The following is a 23,682-nucleotide window of genomic DNA, read 5'->3' on the forward strand; positions in this document are numbered from 1 at the left end:
TCTGGGTCTTGCACGTGTAAGCAATCGCCACTCTACACCAGTGAGCTACATACCCAGTCCTTTAGTATTAGTGTTTTTTCAAAGCATTTTTTATCAGAAGAAGCTCAGCAGTTAAGAGCGTTCCTGCAGCGCTTGCAGCTCTTCAAGAGGATCTAGAGTCAGTTCCCAGCCCCCACCACCCATACTCCAACCCTCTTCTGACCTTCATGAGCCTGTGCACACACACGCACTAAAAATTAATTTAAAACCCAGTATGTTGGCAGTGGTGGCGCACGCCTTTAATCTCAGCACTCGGGAGGCAGAGGCAGGCGGATCTCTGTGAGTTCGAGGTCAGCCTGGTCTACAAGAGCCAGTTTCAGGACTGGCTCCAAAGGTACAGAGAAACCCTGTCTCGAACCCCCCACCCCCCCAAAAAAGATAGACAGTATAGGCATACTCTAGAATCAATCAGCCACAACTGAAACACTAAATGTACAGGAAACATATAGGCTTATAAATCTGCAAAGAAAATGCTCAAGGTACCATTTTGAGCCTCATTAGAGCACGTTAAGTCCTACATAAAAGTGTGAAGGCCTATGGGGAATAACTCAGTGATAGAGTATTCGGCTCAAATTACAAGGTTCTGGATTTGATTTCCAACACTTCCAGAGGGAAAAAGTGGGCGGGTAAAGGGGGGTAGGGCAGGCGGAAGGAAAGAAATTCTTCTGTAGAAAGGATGTATTTTACTTTATAAAATATGGTTGTGGGGATTAAAAAAAAAAACAGGTGCATTACGGATATGACGTGGGCAATTGACTCATCTCTGTGCCTCAGGTACTGCAAAATGAGAAGAGTCAGGACCTGATCTCTCGATTTCCTAAAGTCCTCCACTTCCACTGCTTTTGAGCTAGCACTTTAGCCCCTTGGTCAGTTCTAAACGCATTCGGCTCCGTTCCAGCTTCCGTGTAATTTCTCTCTCTCTCTCTCTCTCTCTTTTTGTGTATTTCCGTTGGTGCTTTGTAAGGGTAGTTCATCCCTTAGCAAAAGTCTTTAAACAGAGAAAACAAAAATTGGCTTTCACAGACCGAGACCGACAGACCGTGACACCACGTCGCCGCGCCTCGGCAGCCTCGCAGCACTGCATGCTGGGAGTTGTAGTCCCACACCCCTCACGCCCCTCACGACCCTCACGCCCCTCCGCGCCTCTGGAGTTTGAAAGCCCCAGGAGGGGCCGGTGGGCGGGCTGTGGAGGGCGGAGCTCTGTTAGCCCCGCCCCCCGCTCGCCGCTCTCGCGCGGTTCGCGGCTGTGTCGCGCGCCAGGCTGGAGGAGAGGGTGTGGCCTCGGCCCTGGGGTGGCGGCAGTTGAGGCCGCGGCGCCTGCAGGCGGTGCTGAGGCTCCGGCCTGCGCGAAGTGGTACCGCCCTGAGCGGGCGGCGGTGCACGGGGCGGGGCCTGGCGGGAGGGTGGCAGCCCGCGGGGCGGGGGCGGGGCCGGCCTCTTGCTCCTTCTTCCTCCGCATGTGCTTGGCGGCCGCACAGCACTTGGCTTCACGCTCTGCTCGCCCGCCGCGTCTCCTCAAGGCTCTTCTGGCCTGACCGGAGCCATGTCGATCTCAGAGAGCAACCCGGCCGCCGCCTCCTCCCTGCCCAACGGCGACTGCGGCCGCCCCAGGGCGCCGCCCGGAGGGAACCGGGTGACGGTGGTGCTGGGCGCGCAGTGGGGCGACGAGGGCAAAGGGAAGGTGGTGGATCTGCTGGCCCAGGATGCCGACATCGTCTGCCGCTGCCAGGTGAGGGGAGCCGGTCCCTGGCGGGAGACGCCCGGGCGCGGTGAGGTGTCACCTTGAGCTGCGCCCCTTGGCCCGGGAGCTGCGGGGGAGCCCCTGCCCTGGAGTCTCGGGTGGCGCTCTGGGTAACTCTGGAGGAGCCTGGAGGATGTGCGACGCTTGAGCAGCATTTTGGGGTCTGGGGACCGGACAGGCGGTTTGCTGCAGGGCGGAGTGGAGGGGGCTGTCGCCCGAGGCCTGCTCCCGACTCCCGCTGGGACCTGGTGTGGACCCGGCGAGGCCCACCCACCGGGGCGGCCGAAGGAGGGTCCTTTCCCTCAAATTCCCAGAAACCGAGACTCACCACTGCCCCACCTGCAGGCCCCGGCACGCAGAACCGCTCCTCCTTCGGTCCACTTTGTTGACATCGGATTCCGCTGCGGAGCTTTGGGACTGTTTTGGGTCCCCCCCCTTTTTTTTGTATCCCTTAAATTATATTTAGGGAGATCTTTTTTTACTCATTGGACCCTAAAGAAGGAATTCCCCACTCCGTTGAAAAGTGAGTGTGAGCAAGTAGATACAGATTTTAAATTGGATATTTAGAAATATTTACAATGTTCCGGTAACATAAAAAGTTGACTTTCGGGAAATCGAGTGCTTCCTACCCGGAGACACGTGGTTTTCAATGTTAGCTTTTTTTTTTCTTTTCTTTTCTCCTATTTGTCGTTTGCTTTGAAGCAGCCTAGAGGCGAGGCCTTTGTAAAGGCTCTCAGAAAACTGTCTCCCGGCTTCAGAGTTCAAAATAGATGAGCATACCCGTGTTCAAAAGAAGATGTAGTGTTTGCAGTTGACGGCGGCATGTTTAGGTTGTAAGAATATTTGTTTTTCCTGAATGTGCATGGTTTTGTGTCTTGATGCGCAGTTGGTCTAGGTTAGGCGAGGGACCTGGTGGAAAGCTTTCTGCCTAAAATTGAATCCCATGCAGAAGCAGGTGTGTAAAAAGCTAGACGCTGTAAAAAGCTAGACTTCCTTTTTATTGAGTGCAGAAACGTACCCTGTCTTTTTCTTAGCCGAGCTAACCATGGCATCAACTGCGGCGTTCCCACCCATTCTTCCTTTTCACCTGTTTCTGCACCTTGTCTGGCAGCATGCATATTTAATGGTGCTTTCAAGGGGTTGGCGTGGTATTCTGACTCACATTGCCATAGGGAGTGCTCCAAAGCAAAGCCTTTACCATTTCGTGTTTAAAATCAGGTCTTGTGCGCTGGATTGAAGACTTAGAAAAGTGCCTAAACTCTTGGTGGTTAGAAGGGTGGGTTTGAGGCCTTCTTGGCTTTTTACTTGGAAATAGTTCACAGGTCCAGCTGTATTGTAGATTCTAAGGTTGTAGCCATTGTAGTATTTATCCAAAAGGTTCTCAGTATAATATACCTTTAAAAAGTTATAGGATCAGTTTGTAGACTGAAGGTGTTATTATGTTACCAAGAAAGTGTTCTTAGGGAGGTCATGGATCAGTCTGATCTGATGCCTTTGGAATGCTCAGAGATGTGATTGGGGAGTTACCTGAGGCTAGTGGAGAAATAAGTGATCAGTCAAACTTCCACACTGATAAACTTACTACTTACATGATCCTTACATTTTTTTCTTGTATGTTTTAAGAGCCCATCATTAGGATTCTTACTATTCTCATTAACTGCAGGTAGATAAAAAATAGACTTAAGCGTTTCTTTTTGGGTTTTGTTTATTGTTTTCAAGACAGGGTTTCTCCTTGTAGCCCTGGTTGTAGACCAGGGTGACTTAAAACTCAGAGATCCACCTACCTCCGCCTTCCAAGTGCCCCTTGCCACTAGGACTCTCTAGCATTTCTCTTTTGTGGTTCATCTTGGTAACTGTAGCTTATTTGACCAGCACTAGTAACCCAGTGTCTACTTAATGACGTTAGTTTTAGGTTGTAACTCTGAAGACAGTGGAATGTATAGAGAATGGAGACAGCCAATTGTAGGAAAGGAATTTTGAGCCTGGACCAATTTGAGTTTATTTGACAAGTGGAGTGTTAGCCATCAAGAAGAAAATTGTCATTTATAGGCGAATGGTGGGGTTGGAGAACATTATGCTAATAACTCAGGTTTAGAAAAACAAATATGGCTTGTTTTCTCATCCAAAGAATCTCAAAAAATTCATGAAAATAGAACTATTTGGGAAGAGAAAGGGGATTGGATCAAAGAGGCTGACAAATATGAGCAAAGTACATTAGACACCTGTGTGAAAGTGTTGTATGAGATCTACCATTTTGTTCAGCTGCTGTGTGCTAATCAAGTATACATTCAAAGAGGTTTATATTAATAAAATATATCCCTTGTTATTGTTACACACCATTTCTCCAGAGTGTTTTATATATGTGTATATAAATGTATCCATATTTCAAATAGAACCACGAAATAATTCTTTCACATAAAATGTAGCTTGAAATCTAGCTTTAAAGGGGAGAAGAGGATGAGTGATGTTTCCTAACTACTATACTTTTTAATAATAATAATAAGATACATTTTGGGGGAAAGTAGGTGCGAAGCTAATGACATTTTGTCATTGGAGCACTTAAGGCCTGTCTTCCAATTCAGGATCATAGATAGTTATTTATAAATGTGTAGGCACTCTAGACTCATAAATGCATGTATAGGACTTGAATCAAGGGATGATCATCACTGTTGTGCTGCCTTTAGTTTTAAATCAAAAGATTTTTTTTAATGGAAAGGAGAGTAAGTAGAGGACCAGCTGCAGACTGATGATTCACCCAGGACATTTTGTATTTTGTATCTACAGGACAACACTGAGCTCTGCAGTGGAAACGCCAGACTGTCTGAGCCTGTGCCCACAAGAAACTCCTAGTCTAGGAAACCACTGCTGTGTAAACGGAGTTGTTGCCAGGGCAGGGCTGAGGAAGGTTAGGTAGCATGTGGAAACAGGATATAGCACAGAAGTAGCTTGTTAGTAAACCTATTACTGTTCTTCCCCGATAAGTAGTATATTTGCTTCCTTTATTTTGTTGAGTAGAAACTACAGAGAGACTGGACTGGAGGTGTTTGTTACCAGTCTTATGTAGTGGTCTTAGAGAAAGCAAGGGTGGTAATCTTGGTTACCTTGGTAACAGTGGTTTACCTAGGTAAAACTAGATGCTGGAATTTGGTGCTTAGAGTCCACACTTCTTAAGTAAGACCCTTCAAGGCAGTGCTGTTTCCTGCTTTCATTGTGAGTTGTTTCGTAATGGAAATTTAAGGTACAAAACAAAACCTGAGACTGTCATCATTTTCACATTTGTGTATCTGAAACTGAAAATGACCACAATGGTGAATGTCTTCAACTCTCCAAAGATTGCCCAAGCACTTACACGTCTTGTTAAAAAATAATGCAGGTAAATACCTTTATGTATTTTTTAATCTAGTATATCTGGTTATGTTGAATAGTTTAATCAGTGTTCTATTAGTAACTTAATAGTCAACTTTGGAATTGAAATTAGTGATTAAAAGGGTGCTTATTGTTATAGATTGACAAGTGTGCTAGATTTTGGTGAAACAGTTCATCTGGAAAAGTGAAGTTTCAGTACCAAGAAAGTATCTGATAGTAACCTTTGACTCAAGCTATCAGGTTCTTAAGTTTGAACATTAGACAAGGGCCCTGTGATTTTTTTACTCTAATCTATAGTGGGAACCCCATTCCTTCATTCATTTGGAGCCCTGTTGATCATAATAGTGTCCACATATTCAAGCCATAAAGACAAAGAGAGCCAGACTGTTTCAGAGTAACTAAGGGGTCTGAGAGCCTCTGGGACTTGTACATGAAATTGTTTCCTTGGCACTTCAGCTTTTGCTATTGTAAAAGAAGATGCCATTATTTTATGTTCATAACACCCCCAAGAGGTTGCCTTCATCTCCATCACAGCAGGAACTCACGTAAAGGTTTAAAAAGAGGGGAGTAACTTGAGGGAATAGAAAGGTCTAATACATTAAGAATGGAGTCATTTTTGCAGATTTGATTTCATTTCCTTTTAGTCCAGCGTGTCCTGTCCCTGTCCCTGTCCCCATCTCCTCTTCCTCCCCCCCCACACCCCGCCTTTTAAACTTCCCCAGAACCTTTATAACTTAAAAATCAGAAACTTAGATATATCAACAATATTTGGTCTGAACTTACAGTGTGAAATTGAACTTGGTAGGTTCTGGTTTTTAGAGCACAGAAAGAAAAAAAAATCAAAACATTTGTCTTCTGAGTTCTTTTAAGATCCAGTTAGGGAGAAAGGGTATTCATGGAAAGTCTGAGAACAATTACAAGATGACTAAGTATTGTTATTGCATCCCTATATCCTGCAGTGCCATGCTTTAAAAGTATTGTCCTGGACACCATAGAGATGTTATTAAAATTCAGCATTTTATCTTATGTATATTTTTATTGCTAGAGCAAGATGTGAACTTCGAGAGCAAAGGTATACTTACCTTGTTGTACTGGGCTTGTTTCCTGAATCGTGTGCATTCTTTGTTACAGACAATGGAAAGAAACTGTAGCAAAGTTAGGATTTGTCTGGTGGAGGAGGGGAGTGGCCAGGGCTGCTTCTGGGATCTATCTATCTCAGCAGCATTTCATGGGTTCTAGCACTTTAAATCCTGGCTTTCTGATGCTGATTGGCTCAGGTTGGATTACTGTTTGTCTGGATCAGTACTGTGGCCAGGGGCATGTTTACTTCAATTTGTAAAGGGGGAAGAAGGGGACTTGAACATACTCTTAATGCTGACCTGAAGTTAATTTCGTATAGTATCATAGGAGTCTGCTCCTTCATTACCTGGACACCCAGACCTGAGTAATATAACTTATATTAATTACAACACTGCTTGACCAATGACTTAGGCATATTCCTGGCTAACTCTTTTTTTTTTTAAATATTTATTCATTTATTATGCAATATCTGCCTACACGTGTGCCTGCAGGCCAGAGAGGGCACCAGATCTCATTACAGATGGTTGTGAGCCACCATATGGTTGCTGGGAATTGAACTCAAGACCTTTGGAAGAGCAAGCAATGCTCTTAACCACTGAGCCATCTCTCCAGCCCCCCTGGCTAACTCTTATATCTTAAATTAACCCATTTCTGTTAATCTGTGTATCACCATGAGGCTGTGGCCTACCAGTAAGGCCCATTCTTGTGTCTTTCTCCTTCAGCAGCTACATGGTGTCTCTTTGACTCCACCTACTCTCTCTATCTCTGTTCTGATTTCCTGCCTGACTTTACTCTGCTAACTATTGCCCAAAATAACTTCTTTATTAATCAATAGTAATAAGACATATTCTTAGCAGATAGAGGGGGAATCCCACATCAGTATGGGAATACAAGACAGAAGAAAACACCCAGAAAATTTGGGATTGTTCTTGTTGATAAAATATTTTTCAACAGTAGTTGAACTGTACTAGTAGTTTTCAACTGTACTATAGACCTCTTCTTTTCTGGAGCAAATGTTTTTTGGAGTCAAATTATTATTTCAATTCTAGAAAAAAAACAGTGAAAATTAGCTATGTATTTTTGTAAAGGCAAAAAATGATTCATTGGAAACTTTGTTTTTTTGCTTTGAAAACATGGAGTTTTTGTTCTGAGATTTTTTGTTGTTGTTTTGTTATAATGTTTAGTTTTTGCACAGCTCTGTGATGTGATATTCAAATTATTAAGAAACTTAACTTAAAAATATTCTTGCTTATTTTTTGAGTCAGTCTCTGGCTCAGGCTGGCCTGGGATTTAATGATCCTCTTGGCTCGGTCTCCTGAATGCTGAGATTGTAGGCTTTTGTCCTAATGCTTGCCCAAGATATTAATTTATTCTTTTTAGAGTTGTTATTTTATTAATATAAGTGCTTTGTTTGCATTTATGATTGTGTATCACTTGTGTTTCTGTTTGATGCCTGTGGAGGTTAGAAGAGGTCATCGTACCCCTTAGAGCTGAAGTTATAGATGGTTGTGAGCAGCTGTGTGGGTACTGAGACTCGAACCTAGGTCCTCTGCAAGAACAAATATTCTTAGGTGCTGAGCCATCTGTCCAACTGCTTTAGTTACTTTATTGCTGTGATAAAACACCATGACTAAGGCAACTTGTAAGAGAAAGCATTTAATTTGGTTTATGGTTTTAGAGTCCATTACTTTTCAATTTAGCCTCAGGCAAATCCTTAGTACAAGGGAAAAAGCAGCCATATTCTTTGCCAAAGTTTCACCAGAATGTTCTCTAGCTCCGTTGCTGTTATTGTTTGCCCCTGGAACCTCTTGAGCTGGACCTCCACATACAGTCTATATAGCTCTCAACAGGATTTTATTTGGATGGCCCATTAAGCTCTGCTCACAGCATCCAACTGTTTTCCTAGTCCAAAGTTGCAAAATCTTCCCACTTTCTTCTAAAAGCACATAGTCTGTCACAGCAATAGTCCACTCTCTGGTACCAATTTCTGTCTTTGTTACTTTTCTATTGCTGCAACCATACCATGACCAAAACATAATTTTTGTCGTGTGGTTTCAGAGAGTTAAAAGTCCATGATGGCAGAGTGAAAGACTAGCTGAGAGCTCATATATTGATCCTCAGCCATGAAGCAGAGGATAATGGGAGTCATGCTCTATTTTTAACCTCTAAGTTTGCTCCAGTGACAAACCCTCCCCAACAAGACCACACCTCCCAATCCTTCCCAGACAGTTCTACTAACTGGGTACCAGGTATTCAAATATATGAGCCTCTAGGAACAATTCTCATTCAAACCACCACACCAGCATCTAGGTATTTAATCTTAATGTAAGAATAGCAGTGAAATAAAACTGGTAACATGTACCTATTAGGGGATATATACCATGTGAGAGATGTTTGGTGATAAGGAGTTTTTGGGTTGACCAAGGTTTCTGTCCCACCAGGTCCCACATCCATTTAGTCCCAAATAAACATACAGAGGTCTACATTAATCATAAACTGGTTGGCCTAGTATCTCAGGTTTCTTATTAATTCATTCTTACATCTTAAATTAACCCATTATTCTTGTCTGTTAGCCACGTGGCTTGGTACCTTTCACTGCAAGGCAGTTTCTTGCGTCCTCTGCATCTTGGTGACACTGTAGACTGAAACTTCCCTCTTCTCAGAATTCTCATTGCCCTGCCTATACTTCCTGCCTGGCTACTGGTCAATCAGCATTTATTTAAAATACAAGTAACAGGGTACAGACCATTGTCCCACAGCATCTTTAGATTTTCTTTCATACTCTATTGCTGATCTCAGTATAATTAACTTGCATTTATTCCTGGTATTTACTATATAAATATCATGCACGGCATTCAAGTTTAGGATTTCCTGAAAAACTTTGCACATGATATATACTAAAGTTCTTTTGGGCTCATACTATTTCTGTTTCTTCATTTTTTGGGAGACCAAATAGGCCGTGTTCAGGTTGGTGTGGCCATATACAAGTTGGTATTTTTCAATTTGAGGTTCATCTGGGCATGGAGCACATAGAGTTGTATGGGAAGTGTGGTTTTATCTTCTCATAGTTTGCAGGTGGAGGGTGAGGTCATGGGCAGTGTTGCTCCTACTTAGAACCTGTTTGTTTTTCTGTCTGATAAAATATGTGACCTCTCCATCTATCTGATCAGTATCCACCAGCAATACAGGAGTGTTCCCTTTTCCCCACAACCTCTCCTGCATAAGTTGTCATCAGTGTTTTTGATCTTGGCCATTCTTACAGGTGTAAGATGGAATCTCAGAGTTGTTTTGATTTGCATTTCTCTGATGACTAAGGATGTTGAACGTTTTCTTAAGTGCCTTTCAGCCATTTTAGATTCCTCTGTTGGGTTCTCTGTTTAGGTCTGTATTTCATTTTTTAAATTGCATTATTTGTTCTTTTGATGACCAACTTCTTGAGTTCTTTGTATATTTTTTGGAGATCAGACCTCTTGTCTGATGTGGAGTTGGTAAAGAACTTTTCCCATTCTGTAGGCTGTCATTTTGTCTTGTTGACCATGTCCTTTGTTTTACAGAAGCTTTTCAGTTTCAGGAGATCTCGTTTATTGTTTCTCTCTACCTTACTGTGTTTTAAAATTAATTTTTTATATCTCAGTTTCCCCTGAATGGCACTTAAGGAAATCCAAGACTATTCTGGATATTTTCACCATATTCTCACATACAGCTAAACTTAAATATTTAAATTGAACTGACGATTTAAAAATGTTGGCTAGTATTTCAGTGAGCAAGCTTTGCGGCATGTGACTTCTGGTCTTTTATTATTGAACTTTCTGGCCCAAACTGCATATTAACTTGGACAAACTTAAGGAATAAACTAATTTATCTCCCTAAATTATTATTCATAACCATCTGCCTTTAAAAATGTATATGCCAGTTTTCATCCATAACTGTGATTGATGTTGTCATTGCTACCTGACATGGTGAAACATTAGCTAAGAACGTAGGCTTTTGTTACACAACATGAACATTTTTATGTAATAATTATAGTAAGGCAGTTCTTTAAACAAATCATGGACTGAGGGCCACTTTTGAGACAAGGTCTTGTGTAGCTCAGGCTGACCTCAAACTCACTACTGTAGCTGAGGATGACTTAATTTCTGACTCTTCCTGCCTTGGGCTAGGATTATAGGAGTGCACCACAACACAGGATAGACTTTTTTTTTTTTTTGACATTTATAAACATTTATTCTCTTGAACTGGAAAAAACTCACACCCACACATTGTACAGTTTTGCAAAATTACACAGAAATTGAAAATAAGACTCTTTATTCATAAGTGCAGTGAGTCTTTGATGTCTGGTAATCTTCTGTAAACAAATTTAAACCACTGATTAAGAAGTTTTCACAACTCAGCAAAGCCTTTTTTTTGTTGTTGTTTTTGTTTTTGTTTTTCAAGGCAGGCTTTCTCTATAGCTTTGGAGCCTGTCCTAGAGCTAGCTCTAGTAGACCAGACTGGCCTTGATCTCACAGAGATCCGCCTGCTTCTGCCTCCCAAGTGCTGGGATTAAAGGTGTGCACCACTACTGCCCAGCTGCAAATGCATTTTCTTAGTGACAAAGCATTCGAAGAGGAGAATTCAGATGAGTGGCATTTAGTTATTGGAAGGACACTAAAAAAATGGAACGATTCTCCTGCATAGGATGAATCCTATCTCCTTTTCATCTAAGTGATTTGTTTAAGAGGTTTTGAGAACCTAATTTACTTTATACTTAACGGCTGAATTATTAAAAATGAGTATTCTGCATTTACAGTGTTTGTGAACCAGAAGTGTTTCAGATTTCAGGCTTTTAATTTGTGCATGGGATAGAAGCTTCATGGTGTGGAATTTTCCACTACTGGATCGTGTGATACAGCATTTCAGACTTGGGGGCTTTGTGAATTAGGAAAGAATGTTCAACCTAGAATAAGGAACTGTTCATTTGTCTCAAAGTTACCAATACATTGAACATCTAGTAAATATTTATTAAATTTAATAATAACAATTTAGAATTAAACAATTTTAGTAATGACAAATTAGAATTTGGGGGGAAACTAGGAAATTTTAATGTGCTTCATGTTTTAAGAGATCTGACTTTCTTGATATTTTGAGACATGTTTTCTGAAGCACAAAATTTATGATTTTTAGAAAGAATGATTGGCCTGTGGGCTAAAGAGATAAAAATCCATATAAAAGTTGTGTTAGTTCAAAAAGACTAACTTAAAATAAATAACGTGCTTTTGGAATATAATGTATGTTTTAGGATTCTACCAGAATGGTGATAAATTGTTATGAGTGTAATAATATATACTGGGAAGTTTATGGCAGTATTGTTTATAATGACAGAAAACTGGAAACAACTCAAATCGCTTTCATTGTGGGACCAGTTTAATTATTGTATGTATAGCTAAAAAGAATATAAAAGAATGAAATGGTTTTATTTGCAAGGTTGTGGAATGGCCTTTAACATTATTGAATAAACAAATGTAGTTATCAGTCAGCAGATTTTATTCATCCATAAAGAAGAATGAAATGGCATTATTTGCATATATAATAGTCTAGAAACGTAAATATTGATGATTTAGAAAAAGGAATTGGGTGGGGAAGAGGATGTAAAGGAAGTGAGTGAATACAGCCAAAATACATAAGCTTGAAACTTAGTACAGTGGGTATAAATGACAGGAATAATTGGACTAATCCATGCCCTATATAGGGCCAGAGATACCTACAAACTAAGTGGATTGAGCTTTACCCTTCTTCTCTTAAAAAGTTATGTAACTTCCTGTATTCCCAGAAACCTGAATTCATCAATTTCTTGTTCCTTTCAGAGTAATCCCTCAAGTGTACTATAGCGTGGAAAGAACCAAATGATATATTTTTCAGTAAATTAATATATATGGCAGACATTTGGATTTCCTTGGGTTATATTGCCATCTTAGTAGGAATTAGTTAGTTAAGCTATTTGCCATATTTATTATCAGGCTCAATTTCTTCCTTTATTTTGTTTCAGGGAGGAAATAATGCTGGCCACACAGTTGTTGTAGATTCTGTGGAATATGACTTTCATCTATTACCTAGCGGAATAATTAACCCAAATGTGACTGCCTTCATTGGTGAGTGTTTAAACTGAACCTCTTTGGGACAATAGTGGTATATTTTCAGTATCAAAACTGACTTCATTTTTACCAACCAAAGGGTCCTTGTCACATCACTAATGTTGACCAAGATACCTTATAGGACAGAGCCAGCAGGCTGCTTGTTCCTCTTTGGGTCCCAGGGTGTCACTTTGCAAGGATCTGTGCGTGTTGTAGTCTTTATTCCATAGAGAAGCTCCGATTATCAGGTCAGTTCTCCAGAGACCTAACTAAGAAATAGTTCATTCTAAATTCTTACAAATAATAATCTGATGATTTGTATTTCATTGTTTAAAAATGCTCATAGCACACTAAACTGATTTTGTGACCACAGTGGTGTGTGCTTCTGAAAGACATTGGTCTAAACCATAGCCCAGCTGTGCTGTTAGCTTCTTTTGGAACAGGATTCACTTGTTTCAAAGATATTCCAAGTTGTTTTCAATGTAATTTTAGTGTTTTATATCCCTTATCATTGATATGTTACAAACTTTGAATGATTTCTCTGGTAATTCCTTAATAAAATGCAATGATTTGTTAATAAATGTAACTTGTTCTTCTGTTCAAAATAGATGATTATACATGTCTACATTTTAACTTTTATATGTATGTCTATATTATAATTACAGGTGTTTAAGGTGGAGATTATTTGTTTCTTTTAGGAAATGGTGTGGTAATTCATCTTCCTGGATTGTTTGAAGAAGCGGAGAAAAATGTTCAAAAGGGAAGAGGTATGAATGAACGAGTTTAACTGTACTGTGTTATTTTCATTAAATGTGTTCTCATTTTCTTCATCTCATTGACTGGTCTTGCCGTGCACCCTTTCAGTATGTGACTCATCACACTGAGTGATAATGACTCTGCACCTTACTTGCTGAATCTACTTTTTTTCATTTCTTTGTAATGTTTTCCTTAGACTGTCCCCTAAACCAGTTTAGAATACATTTTTGCACGTCAGAAACAGCTGTGGGGAGCGTACTAGTTTAGGTCTGGCCTGAGTACAGCACCTGTAGTGCTCTGCGGGAGAGGCCACCCCTTAGTCTGTAAAGATTCAAATTGTGGGTACTGTCAAAGGTAGCAACAGATTCTTATTTATTTTGTTTTATTTATTCTTAGTTTTTTGAGACAGGGTTTCTTTACGTAGCCTTGTCTGTCCTGGAACTCACTCTGTAGAGCAGGTTGGGCTCTAACTCAAGAGATCTGCCTACTTCTGCTCTCCAAGTGCTGGGAGTAAGGGTCTGCACTAGTACCACCTGGCTTTTTATTATTATTATTATTATTATTATTATTATTATTATTATTATTATTTATTATTATTATTATTTTATGTTTGAAACTTTTTTGTATTGGGGATTGAAGCTAGGTGCGTGTACATGATAGGCAAGTGCTATATCATTGAGCAACTTTCCTAGCTCCCAAACCTGATTTTTACATCCAGATGTTAGTTTTGAGAGCAGTTTATCCTGAGAACACATATAATTTATTAATTTGGTAATATGAAGGAAACTACCTGTTTGAATTTGTTTTGTCTGTTCCTCCAACAGTCATTTCCCCTTGTTTATTGAATGATGGAACCCAGGTATGAATGCAAACAGCTCATAGTTACATGGGGCACTGCATCTATTTCGTTATCATTCCGTATCCTACGTCTAGTAATCTCCAGTACTCTGGAGAAATCATTGTTTTGTCTAGTCACATTTCTTTGTAACTCTTTCTTGGGAAGGGTGCCATTATTAAAACCAATTTCTTTCTCTTAAATTTTCAAATGGTATATACCCAATCTCCACACCTATGTCCAGAAAAATATTTTACTGCTCTTTGCTTTTGGGGGTTCCTAAGTATTCATGTGAGTGTGACTGCCTTGAGACAGGAACTGTTTAGAACAAAATACTTGGAGATTAGAGCATGAATGAGCTTGGATGTTAAGAAAGCCAATGACAGCCTTGATAAGCTCCATGCATCTTCCCATGCAGAAATAAAGATACAAACATGAATGCTTCAGTAAAAACACTCTTATAAAACATTCTATTCATAAAGAAATTAAATCTTAAAAAAAAATCAAAATGTTTGATAAAGTGTATCTTTTTTCTCCTAGGTCTAGATGGCTGGGAAAAAAGGCTTATCATATCGGACAGAGCTCATATTGGTATGGAGGCCATATTGTATTTATTTATAACTGCCTTTTAATCAAATGTATCAAGTGAAGGCATTTAGAGATGAATTGACTCTTATGTTCGTTTATGGATTGTAGTTGAAGTAAAATGCATAAGATCGTGTGTGTGTGTGTGTGTGTGTGTGTGTGTGTGTGTGATGACACACGCCTTTAATCCCAGCACTTGGAGGCAGAGGCAGGTGGATCTCTGTGAGTTCTAAGAAACGTCTCAAAAAAACAAAACAAAGATAAAATTTTTTGAAGAAAACTATACTGAATTAGCATATAGTTTTTTTTAATGAATGTCCTCTTTTCCATTACATTGTTCACCATAAAGTTCTTAATCTATAAATCTATAAAGAGCCATTTTGTGCTATTGTTGAGCATTTTTATATCACTAGTATCCTGTATGATTTGTTTTTAGTGGCCTGCTTATCCTTATTCTATACTTGATACTTCAAAAGCTATTGGTATGACTACTTGGATATTTTCAAAAACTCAAAGTAGGATTCTCTATACAAATGTTTTAAGTTCATCATTTTGTCTGAGAATGCAGGTTGCATATTGGGGGAATTACTTCAGTGCTTTAGACTGCCAGGGCAAAAAGGAGGGGTGCTGGGGCAGATGGTACAAAGTGTCAGAAAGACCCTTCTTTCTTTTTGGCTTTGACTCACAGTCTTGCTGAGTTGCCAGGCTGGACTGGAAGTCTCTGTATATTCCACTCTGGCCTCAAGTGTGTGATCCTCTCACCCTCCTCTCTTAACAACCTGCTATGGGATCGACTCCCAGAAGGCTCTGACACTAGCATGCTTCGATTTGCTTGTCCAGTCTTTCCCGCTGTTGTCATATATTTCATGTCAAATGTTTATACAAAACATTAAGTTTTGGTATAAACTTAATACAATGTCAGTAGTTTTAAAGAAATTTTAAAATGATAAAGATGCTCTACAGTTTTAGAAATATTTAAGCAGGGCTGAAGAGACGGCTCAGGAGGTTAGGAGTATTCATTACTTTGCTGAGATCCTGGGTTTGATCCTGAACCCCACATGGTGGTTCACACCACCCAGAACTCCACTTCCAGGGATCCGATCCCCTCTTCTTACCTCTGGGAACAAAGCACACATGCAGGCAAAACACACAGAAAATAAAATGACTAAGAGACTAAGAGGTTTTTTGTTTGTTTGTTTGTTTGTTTTGTTTTGTTTTTGTTTTATTTTTGGTTTTTGAAAACAGGGTTTCTCTGTGTAGCTCTAGTCACCCTGGAACTTGCTCTGAACACCAGACTGGCCTCAAAAAAAAATTCTACCTGCCTCTGCCTCCTGAGTGTTGGGATTAAAGGTGTATGCTACTAGTTATTCCCTGGCTAAAATTTTTTTAAATTAAAAAAATTAAGCAACTTAATGTAGAATTTTTTTTTTACATCATCTTCTGTCCTGCCCTATTGATGTAGTTTGTAATAAGAACTGAGAAATGAGTAGACAACTTAAACATTTTAAGCATTCCAAGTGCAGAGTTGCTAGTGTCTGTTCTTTATTCTTCTGTTGAGTACCTGCCTTGTGCTAGACACAATCCCAGGCACTGAAGGTGCAAGAGTCTTAGAAAAGACACTATTAAAAAATCCTTTAATATGTAAGATATGTAACAACAATATGTAAGATAAATGTATCATGAATGTCATGGCACAGTTTCAAGGTGAGGCTGGGTGTTAGGAAAATAGTCCTAAGTAGAAGCGGGTATTTGAAGAGGTAGTGGGAGCATGTTAGTTATAAAGTGCCTGGGAGGATTCCCTGAGAAGTGAAGCCCATCGGAGATGAGGCACGGGAAAGCAAGCCAAGAAGGTGTTAGCTGTATTGTGGGTTACATCGAATGCATTATATCATTGTGTTAATGAAGCTGAAGTATAGCACTGATAGTGTAGTTCAGTGGTAGAAAGTGCTGAGTAATTACCAGTATCAAATACTTAGATTAGTGAAACTCAGCCAAATTTACCTAGAATGATTTTTTTTTTAACTAATGAAACTGCTAAGGATGTACAGTAACCTTGTTTTAAAAATTAGAATAAATTCTCAAGATGGTTTTTCTTTTCTTCAATGTCTAGACTTCTGTAGCAAACAGAAGCAATATTCAAAACAGCTTCAGAGAGAGTAATCAAAAATAATTGGAAGGCATTAAGATATTACTGTGAAAGTCATTGTTCTGGTAGACTAATAGCTGCCTGAGGCCTAGGAAAGCAGTAACTTTGTGTCAGGGTGCTAAATTAATTTTTGAAAATACAGTTCAACTGTTCTGTCACCCATTTATTTGTGGTTTTCTAGTTGCCTTTTTAACTTCTGGTAATGGAAAGTTTTTAAATGCATATTTTTTATGCAGAAGAAATTATATGGCATATTCTAATATCTCAGTTGTTTTATAACTGCATTGTTAAATTGGGGTTTAATGAAACAACTCTTAAGACTAATTTTGGTCCCTGAAATTATTTAGAAAAGCTACTGTCTGGGCAACAGGATAGAAACATGATCACACTAATCATATGATGGTAGCTTGAAGGACAACATGAAATGGTGGAATTCACAAAAACACACACAACCCAATGATAGAGGCTTCCAAGTGCCTGGGAAAAATTGCTCTGATGACTTTTCTGAGTCATTATTTGTTCCCTTTGGTCAAAGGTTACCATAGCTCATCCTTTCTTACAGATTAGTTCTGTCATTTGGAGCTTTACTTAAAACTATAGTTTATACTGTCTTTTGCATCTGGCCTCCACTGAACATTCTGCCTATAATTGTTACAATTCTATTGTTATTGCTACTTGAAGCAAAATTTTTCTTTTTAAAAAATTGTTACCCTTTACCATTGATGAAAATTGAGTTTTTCCAATATTAGTTTATTAAAAATAGCATTACTGTGACATTCTTTTTTGTGTTCTTTTTTCTTGTTTTTTTGTTTTGTTTTGTTTTGTTTTTTGAGACAGGGTTTCTCTGTGACTTTGGAGCCTGTCCTAGAACTAGCTCTTTTTTTAAAAAAAAAAAAATATTTATTATGTATATAGTGTTCTGGGCACCAGATTTCATTATAGATGAGTGTGAACCATCATGTGGTTGCTGGGAATTGAATTCAGGACCTCCAGAACAACAGTCAGTTCTCTTAACCTCTGAGCCATCTCTCCAGCCCCCTAGAACTAGCTCTTGTAGATCAGGCTGGCCGCGAACTCACAGAGATCCGCCTGCCTCTGCCTTCCAAGTGCTGGGATTAAAGGTGTGCACTACCACCACCCGGCTTCTGTGACATTCTTATAGCTATCATTTGCTGTGTAATATTTTAATATAATTTTAAGGATACTGTTTTACCTACTTGTGTGATGCTGAGACTTATATTGATTCACACACTGCAAATTCAGCATCTGTAATATACAAAAATTTCAAAACTCTCGCAAGACATCCCAGAGGAAACTGGTGATTGTAGTGTGAATTCTAATTGGTCTTAATGATTAAAACCCAGAGTCAGATATCAAGGTAAATGCTGAAAAATAAGAGAAGTAAAGGATCCAGTCACTAGAGAGTCTTTACCTCTACTAAATCCTCAGACCAAGGGGGGCAAGATTCTGTCTCCATGAATCCTTTGAATGGACTAAGCTCCTGTCTTCTCCTGCCTTATAGTCCTCTCTCTGCCAGGTCATATCCTTTCCTGTCTCTCCCTCCCTAGTGCTAGGATTAAAGGAGTGTGACTCCCGAGTACTGGGGTTAAAGCCACCACAGTCTGTCTGTTTTTCTTTTAGACTAGGTCAATCTCCTGTAGCCAAAGTGGCCTTGAACTCACAATCTCTGTCTCCTGAGTGCTGGTATTAAAGGTGTGTGCCACCACTGTCAGGTCTCTATGGCTAGCTAGTGGCTAACTCTACATTTTGATCTTCAGGCAAGATTTATTTATTAGATCACAAACAAAATGTCAGCACATTTGTTAAGAAGGTTAACAAAGGTGTTAACCTTGCTAAGCAGGGCTCTGGGTGGAGCTGCCCTTGTAGTTTCTGCAAGTGTCTCAAAAGCAGGAGATTAGGGGAACAACACTTTCTGCATAGCTTTGGAGGTTAAGGATTGTGAGAATGCAATTTCAGTCCAGGTTTTATCAAAATTTTATAGTTTATATAACTAATATGCATCTTCTAATGCTCGTGGTGGTACACATCGCTAATCCTAGTACTTGTTAGGCAAGAACAGGTGAGTCTTTGAGTTTGAGGACAGCCAGGGTTACACAGAGAAACTCTATCTTTGAAAAAAAACAAACAAACAAAATGCTTCTTTAATTCTGAGAAATCAGTTGTTTTGTTTAATAATTTATTTGGAAATAACATAATTGATAAAAAGAAATCCTGGCATACTATGATAAAATCACTGAATTGTATACCTAAAACTGATTTTATGGTCTGTTAACTATAAAACTATGGTCTGTTTAAGAAAAAGACAAGCAAATAAACTTTAGTTAGAAGTTCATAGAATAAAACCCTAGGCTTGCCTGCCTGTGAGCTGTTTATGTACTGAGTCAGTAATTATTTGAGCAGTTGCTGGTACAGAAATTAACTAGCAAACTGTCGTAATCCTACTGCTCAGGGTATTGTCAGTGGGTGTGAATATGCATATTGGTGCATAGAGGCACATAGCACAGGAAGTTTATACTGTGTCAAGGACTGCAAGGGTGCTGATATGAGCAGAAGAGTGTTTGCCATATCAGTTTTTCCTTAAGAGTTGTGGAAAATCATTAAGTTTATAGACAAGGATGCGATGAGTTATTTGTGTCTTGGCAAGAAATTTTTGGATGCATTAAATATTTTGAATTCCATGTTCAAGAGTAGAAAGATGCACAGGTTAGAGTGTAGCTTTAGTGAAAGGTGATGGACGTTTGGGACTAGGAGGAAAAAGAGGAGGTGTCAAAGTGATCTCTAGACTCCTCCTAGAGCCCGGACTTGAAGATGTAGAAGAAAAAAAAAGATTATCTTTGGCTGGGTGTTGGTGTTGATGCCTTTAATTCCAGCACTGAGGAGGCAGAGATCTTGAGTTTGAGGTCAGCCTGGTTATTAACAGTGAGTTCTAGGATGGTCATCAGTTAAGGATATTCTAAATTTAGCCTTTTTTTCCCCCCGCTTTTTCTTCTTTTTTTGCTTTTTGAAACACTCTGTGATCTAGGCTGTCCTCAAACTTGTTGTTCTGCCACAACCTGTTTAGTGTACAGTGTACACTACCTTACAAGTGTAAGCTGCCATAGAAATTTAGGAATATAACAGTATAATTTGTCATAAACAAGGTTGGAAAGATTTCTGGTTTTAGTAATTTGAAGTAGACTGTTTTTATTCTCTATGTTATCTCTGTTTCAATAACAACTGTGATTTGTTTGGTTTCTTTTCAGTATTTGATTTTCACCAAGCAGCTGATGGTATCCAGGAACAGCAGAGACAAGAACAAGCAGGAAAAAAGTATGATATATACATACATACATACATACATACATACACACACACACACACACACACACATCTGTTTAATTTTGATGTAGTTTGACCACTTCCTTGTATATAAATAAATGTGAACCAGAAATAAAACAAAATTTAGAATAAGAAATAAAACAAAATTCAGAATAAGTAAGACTATTTTACTTAGGTTTCAGAGAAATCCAGTTAGATTATGCAAATAAACTTGCAGGAAATTGCATAAAAAACAGTTATATGTAACTTTCTTCTTTGGAAAGATCTGGCTCAAGACTTACATCTTCCCTCTGTAACTTGAAGCTTGTTTTGGTTTGTTTTTAAGTTTGGGTACCACAAAAAAGGGCATCGGCCCAGTGTATTCCTCCAAAGCCGCTCGGAGTGGACTTCGGATGTGTGATCTTGTTTCTGACTTTGATGGCTTCTCTGAGAGGTAACAGACTTGTTTTTTCAAAATTAAAAAAAACAAAAGCATTTTAAAATGAAGTACAAAAATTGAAGCATCAGTATTCAGATTAACTTCATGAAAAAAATAACCTAATGATGATGTAAGAATGATTACCTGAGACAAGCTATGTTGTTTTTAAGAATTGACATGTGACTTGGTTTTCTTTGAAACGAAGTGTCCCCAGTATGGTAATACTAATGTACTACTCACCATATCCTAGGATTCAGGGACCCCATTATGTCTTTCCAGGTAAATTATTGTGCACATCTTCAAAACTAGAGATGCTACAATGATGTAGTCTCTATGGTACGGTTTCCATGGAAATGTAGTTGTTTGTTTGCATTGGCAGGCGACTATACTGAAAGTCCAGAGATCAGTTGCTAGTGTCTGAGTATCATATAGACCATCCCCTTTCATTTTTTTACACAGAAGAATGTGTTTCATCTTTTCTATTTTCATATTTTAGTTATTGTCCTTTCTCCAACCGTACATATCACTTTAATTATATTTTGTCTTCAATGTAAAAACTTTATACTTATTATGAATAAATATAATTTATTTGTATGCTTGTCTCCTTTTTAAATTTTTAAAATTTTCTCAAAAAGTACCTTTAGTTTCAGAACTAATTTGCTTTTGAGACCATTTACAAAGCATAGAAATCACTTGACTTGAACATGATATTATTTGAAGTATACTTTAAGATAGTTAATGCCATGATCTGTTTCTTTCTCAGGTTCAAAGTTCTAGCTAACCAGTACAAATCTATATACCCTACTTTGGAAATAGACATTGAAGGTGAATTACAGAAACTTAAGGTAATGCTGTCTTAGCTCAGTGATGTGCTCTTAAATACTGATTTACCAAACTGACATTTAGGTTTTTCATGCACTCCAGCTTTCTGTATTAACTTATGAAAGAATTTGCAAGTCATTCTTAGGCATAGCATGTTTGTATAATGTCATGCAGTTTGGTCTAAATGGAATATTGGACGGGAAAAGGAAATGGTATTGAAAATAGCCAGATTGTAGGTAACAGGTACACCTGCAGTAAACTTACCTTCATTCAGGAAACAGTGGAAAGCTGTTGGAGAATTTTGAACAGAAGGAAGTTCAGATTTGGATTATGAAGAAACTGCATGACTGCTGAAGTGTGAATCCGTAAAGAAAGAGGCAGTGTAAAGTCAGCGTGTTTAGGGTTGGTAAGCAGTCAGTTTCTTCAGCATTTATTTCTGAGACATAACTTTACTGGTCACCTAAGAAGCCCATCAATGGTAACTGTTAGATCCAGTGGTGCCTGAGTTAGCAGAAGGTTTCTCAATCATTGGTAAATTTTGCTTTGTTTTCTATATGCCTGGTAAAAGTATTAATACTGTTACCAGAACCGAGTAAGAATCTCCATATCATATGTCATTCTTGAATAGTGTAGACCATGGGTCTGTTTATGATTCTCATAAATTGAGTGTGGTGGCCTATGCCTGTAATCCTATCACTTGAAAAGCAGAAACAGGAAGGTCAGAAGTTCAAGTTCTTCAGGAACATACTGAGTTGGAGCCCAGCCTGGGCTACATGAGTAGGTCATTCCTGAGGGGGGGGGGGGGAAAGAATTAAGAAAAAGAAACAGCAAGCCTGGTGGTGGTGGCGCGTGCCTTTAATCCCAGCACTCGGAAGGCAGAAGCAGGCGGATCTCTGTGAGTTTGAGGCCAGCTTGGTCTACAAGAGCTAGTTCCAGGACAGGATCCAAAGCTACAGAGAAACCCTGTCTCAAAAAACCAAAACCAAACCAAAACAAACAAAAAAACTGTAATGAAAAAGAAACAGCCAAAAAAGACACAAATAAGATTTTCACAAGTGAGTGACATGTGTTACAGAGTCATTTTAGCCACACAGAAAGGACTGAAATATGAATATGTAAGAGATTAAAGACAAGCACCAGGGAGAGACCAGACAGACATTCATTAGTGGATACAATATATTCCTGTGGTTTCCTGGTAAATAGCTTCTAGAATTACCATTCTGGGTGTCCATAGTTGAAATCAGGTGCTATTGCAGCCGTACTACAGCCCTCGGGAATTCTTGTTTATTTTTACTTGACTTCTGAAGTTTACCATTACTAGCACCTCATGTTAGTACTTGGTACTATCAGCTGATGACATATTATGGTGTTGTTGCTGTAATAAGGATGACAGCACTCTGACGCTAACATCAGCATGCTTGCCAGTGTTGTTTGTATCCTTTCCACATTTGGTGTCACTCTGATTTGAAATTGAAAATTGTTGGTTATATAAATTATAAATGCAGCTTTTCAAATACCCTTTCAAATAAAAATGTCAAAGTGCTGTCTAATGTAAACAGACAGTTCTTATTCTCTCTGAAAGCCAGCTTATGAATGAGTATGTTGCTCTGTTCTCATTGAAGTTGATATAGAACCTTTAAATGTCATAGTGCTTATGTGTGTATGTTGCTCAGGACCGCACACATGCTAGGTAAGTACTCTGCCACTTGCCACATCCGTACCTTTGTACTGCTAATCATTCTTTTCTGAGAGACCAGAGCTAATCCAAGTGTTGCACTAGGATGAGTCCCATCACCAGCGCCTTCTGCTCGGGTTTGTCAGTTTCCATTGTCGAAGGTCAGGTAGTTTCCACTTTGACTGGTGTTATAATGTATTAGTGCACATGGAAACTGGTTTTTGTCTTTGTGTAGGGTTATATGGAAAGGATTAAACCGATGGTGAGAGATGGAGTTTATTTCCTATATGAGGCCCTCCATGGACCACCCAAGAAAATCTTGGTAGAAGGTGCAAACGCAGCATTGTTAGATATTGATTTTGGTAAGTGAGATATGATTCATAGGGAGTTTGACTGAGTCTAAAGTACTTAGATATAAATATTAATGTTAGCATTAAGGAGGTTATAAATAGTGCATTTAGCGATTATATTCAAGAATGAGAGAGCTTGTCATCTTATGGCAAGGTTTTAAAAGGAATAATATTGTGGCAAGCACAGTACAAATTTTACACTTCATTAGAAAAATGGATCATTTGGATTCTGTGGGCTTGGAGTTCTGCAGATTTTGAATTTCATTAGTTGGTTCATGATTTATTCAACTCCTATTTCTCTGGAACTGTAAAATGATAAAATCAATTTGTAGAGAATCTTTCCCTTTTTAAATCTTTTTAAAAAATGGAAATTAGTATTATATATTTTTTTAAGATCTAAGCAAACCTATGTATGTTAAC

General features: G+C 39.0%; 1 protein-coding gene across 1 annotated transcript in view; it reads left to right on the forward strand.

Moving 5' to 3' along the window:
- The first annotated feature begins 1,480 nt into the window (after positions 1-1,480).
- Positions 1,481-23,682, forward strand: part of Adss2 (adenylosuccinate synthase 2) — a 31,881-nt gene continuing 9,679 nt past the window's right edge. The window contains exons 1-8 of the mRNA XM_048436448.3: positions 1,481-1,768; positions 12,252-12,354; positions 13,035-13,103; positions 14,468-14,518; positions 19,922-19,988; positions 20,323-20,430; positions 21,179-21,260; positions 23,148-23,274. Coding sequence (XP_048292405.1) covers positions 1,583-1,768; positions 12,252-12,354; positions 13,035-13,103; positions 14,468-14,518; positions 19,922-19,988; positions 20,323-20,430; positions 21,179-21,260; positions 23,148-23,274 — 793 coding nt within the window. The 5' untranslated portion in view covers positions 1,481-1,582. The remainder of the gene's footprint in view (positions 1,769-12,251; positions 12,355-13,034; positions 13,104-14,467; positions 14,519-19,921; positions 19,989-20,322; positions 20,431-21,178; positions 21,261-23,147; positions 23,275-23,682) is intronic.

Source organism: Myodes glareolus, chromosome 5 (assembly GCF_982192425.1).
Source record: "Myodes glareolus chromosome 5, mMyoGla1.1, whole genome shotgun sequence".
NCBI lineage: Eukaryota > Metazoa > Chordata > Mammalia > Rodentia > Cricetidae > Myodes > Myodes glareolus.